Source organism: Corapipo altera, unplaced genomic scaffold (genome assembly GCF_003945725.1).
Source record: "Corapipo altera isolate COAL_440 unplaced genomic scaffold, ASM394572v1 59046, whole genome shotgun sequence".
NCBI classification, from domain to species: domain Eukaryota; kingdom Metazoa; phylum Chordata; class Aves; order Passeriformes; family Pipridae; genus Corapipo; species Corapipo altera.
In genome coordinates, this window is record NW_020889673.1 from 1 (window position 1) to 1,953 (window position 1,953).

General features: G+C 61.3%; 1 protein-coding gene across 2 annotated transcripts; it reads left to right on the plus strand.

Moving 5' to 3' along the window:
* Positions 1 to 380: 380 nt before the first annotated feature.
* Positions 381 to 1,611, plus strand: LOC113942272 (proline-rich protein 2-like). Of its 2 annotated transcripts, XM_027633402.1 has the most exons (3): positions 381 to 844; positions 929 to 1,187; positions 1,455 to 1,611. In XM_027633402.1, exons 1-3 carry the CDS (start codon positions 411 to 413, stop codon positions 1,509 to 1,511), a joined length of 750 nt encoding a protein of 249 aa, XP_027489203.1. In that variant the 5' UTR covers positions 381 to 410; the 3' UTR covers positions 1,512 to 1,611. The 2 variants fall into 2 exon arrangements, with proteins under 2 accessions (XP_027489203.1, XP_027489202.1); XM_027633401.1 differs by having other exon boundaries at positions 381 to 1,187.
* The last annotated feature ends 342 nt before the right edge of the window (positions 1,612 to 1,953 follow it).

A 1,953-nucleotide genomic window follows, 5' to 3' on the forward strand; every position in this document is an offset into this window, starting at 1 on the left:
TTGGGGGGTCAAGATTGGGTCAGTGGGTCTTTGGGGGGTCAAGGTGGGTCAAGAGGTCAAGGTTGGGGGCCAGTGGGTTGAGGTTGGGGGGTCAACAGGTCAAAGTTGGGAATCAAAAGATCAAGGTTGGGTCAATGGGTCATTGGGGGTCAACAGGTCAAGTTGGGGGTCAACGGATCAAGGTTGGGTCAATGGGTCATTGGGGGGGGGATGAGTCAAGGCGGGGGGTCAACAGGTCAAGGTTGGGTCAACGGGTCATTGGGGGGCAATGGGTCAAGGTTGGAGATCAAGGGGCCAAGTTGGCCAACGGGTCAAGTTGGGGGTCAAAACGTTGCTGTGTTTCCCCCCTACAGGTCAATGTCGTCCCCCAACAGGTGGCCACGCCCACCACGCCAATTCCCACCACCTCCATGACCACGCCCACCCCACCAATAACCATGCCCAAGCCACATATGGCCACGCCCACCCCGCTGGCAGGCCCCACCCCGTTCCCCAGCAGGCCCCTCCCCCCGGGCGACAAAAACACCCCTCCCCCGCCCCCCCAGCGCCCGTGGCCTCGGAACGGCCCCAAATCCCAGGATCCTGACCCCAAATCCCGGGATTCCGGCCCCAAATCCCGAGATCGCGGCGGCTCCGAGACCTCCAAGCTGCAGGAGCTGGTGGAGAAGTTGGAATTCCGGCCCTGCTGCCCCTCTCCCCCCACCCGCCACGGGAAGGGGAGGGGCGGCGGTGCCGTGGCCTCCGGGACTGGGAATTCCACAGTTTTGGGTGGAAATTCCCCAATTTTGGACGGGAACTCCCCAGTTTTGGGTGGGAACTCCTCGGTTTTGGGCGGGAATTCCTCGACTTCCAGTGGGAATTCCTCAGCTTTGGGCACAAATTCCCTCGTTTCGGGCAGAAATTCCCCGATTTTGTGTGGGAATTCACTGATTTTGGGCAGAAATTCCCCCATTTTGGGGGGGAATTCCTCGATTTTGGGCGGGAATTCCTCGGTTTTGGGTGAGAATTCCCAGGTTTCGGGGGGGCCCCGCCAGTGCCGGGTGTGCGGGCGGGGTCGGGTCCCCCAAAACCCACCCCCGAAATTGGGGGGAGAGGAGGAAGAGGAGGAGGAAGAGGAAGAAGAAATGGGGGTGTCGGACCCCCCTGAGGCACCAGGAGAGCCCGAAAACCATGAGGGAGGAGAGGAGGTGAGGGGAGGACCCCAAAATTTGGGGGGTTTGGGGGGGTCTTGGGGTGGGGGGGACCCCAAAATTGGGGGGTTTGAGGTGGAGAGACCCCAAATTTTATGGGGATTTGAGGTGGAGGGACCCCAAAACTGGGAGGTTTTGGGGGGTCTTGGGGTGGGGAGACTCCAAAACTGGGGAGGATTGAGGTGAAGGGGGGGAATTTTGGGGGATTTTTGGGGAACACCTGCCAAGGCACTGACACCTCCCCCCTCCTTTTTGTCCCCTCAGGTGGCCCAAAAGCAAACCCCGACCCCCGAAATCGTGGGAGAGGAGGAGAAGAAGTAGATTTTTAGGGGGAGACCCCAAATTCCCCCCTTGAGGCCCCCAGACTCCCTCAGCCCCCCCCCCCCCCCCCGGGTAGAGACCAATTAAAGCCCTTTCTGACCCCTCCCGGCTCCTGCGCGTGATTTGAGGGATTGGGGGAAGCCCCCCCCCAAAAAATGGGACTCTGGAAAACGAGGGAAATCCCCCAAAGTTGACGTTTTTCCCCCTCCAAAAAAAATTACCGGCCTCACAAAATGGCGGCGGTTGCCATGGAAACCGCGTGGGGGGCAGTTCTCAAAATGGCGGCGGTCGCCTCAGCGCCCTTCGCGGGGGGGCGTGGCCGGCGCGCAAAATGGCGGCCGGTTGCCGTGGCAACCGCGAGGCGCGGGAACTACCTGGGTTCAACATGGCGGCGGTTGCCGTGGTAACCGTGCGGTGGGAGGAGGGGGGAGTGCCGGCCCGC

Bases quoted from the DNA above. Each gene is read 5' to 3' on its own strand.
- LOC113942272 (XM_027633401.1), top strand. From the start codon at position 411: ATGACCACGCCCACCCCACCAATAACCATGCCCAAGCCACATATGGCC. The intron at 1,188-1,454 runs GTGAGGGGAGGA...TTGTCCCCTCAG, and splicing joins ACCATGAGGGAGGAGAGGAG to GTGGCCCAAAAGCAAACCCC.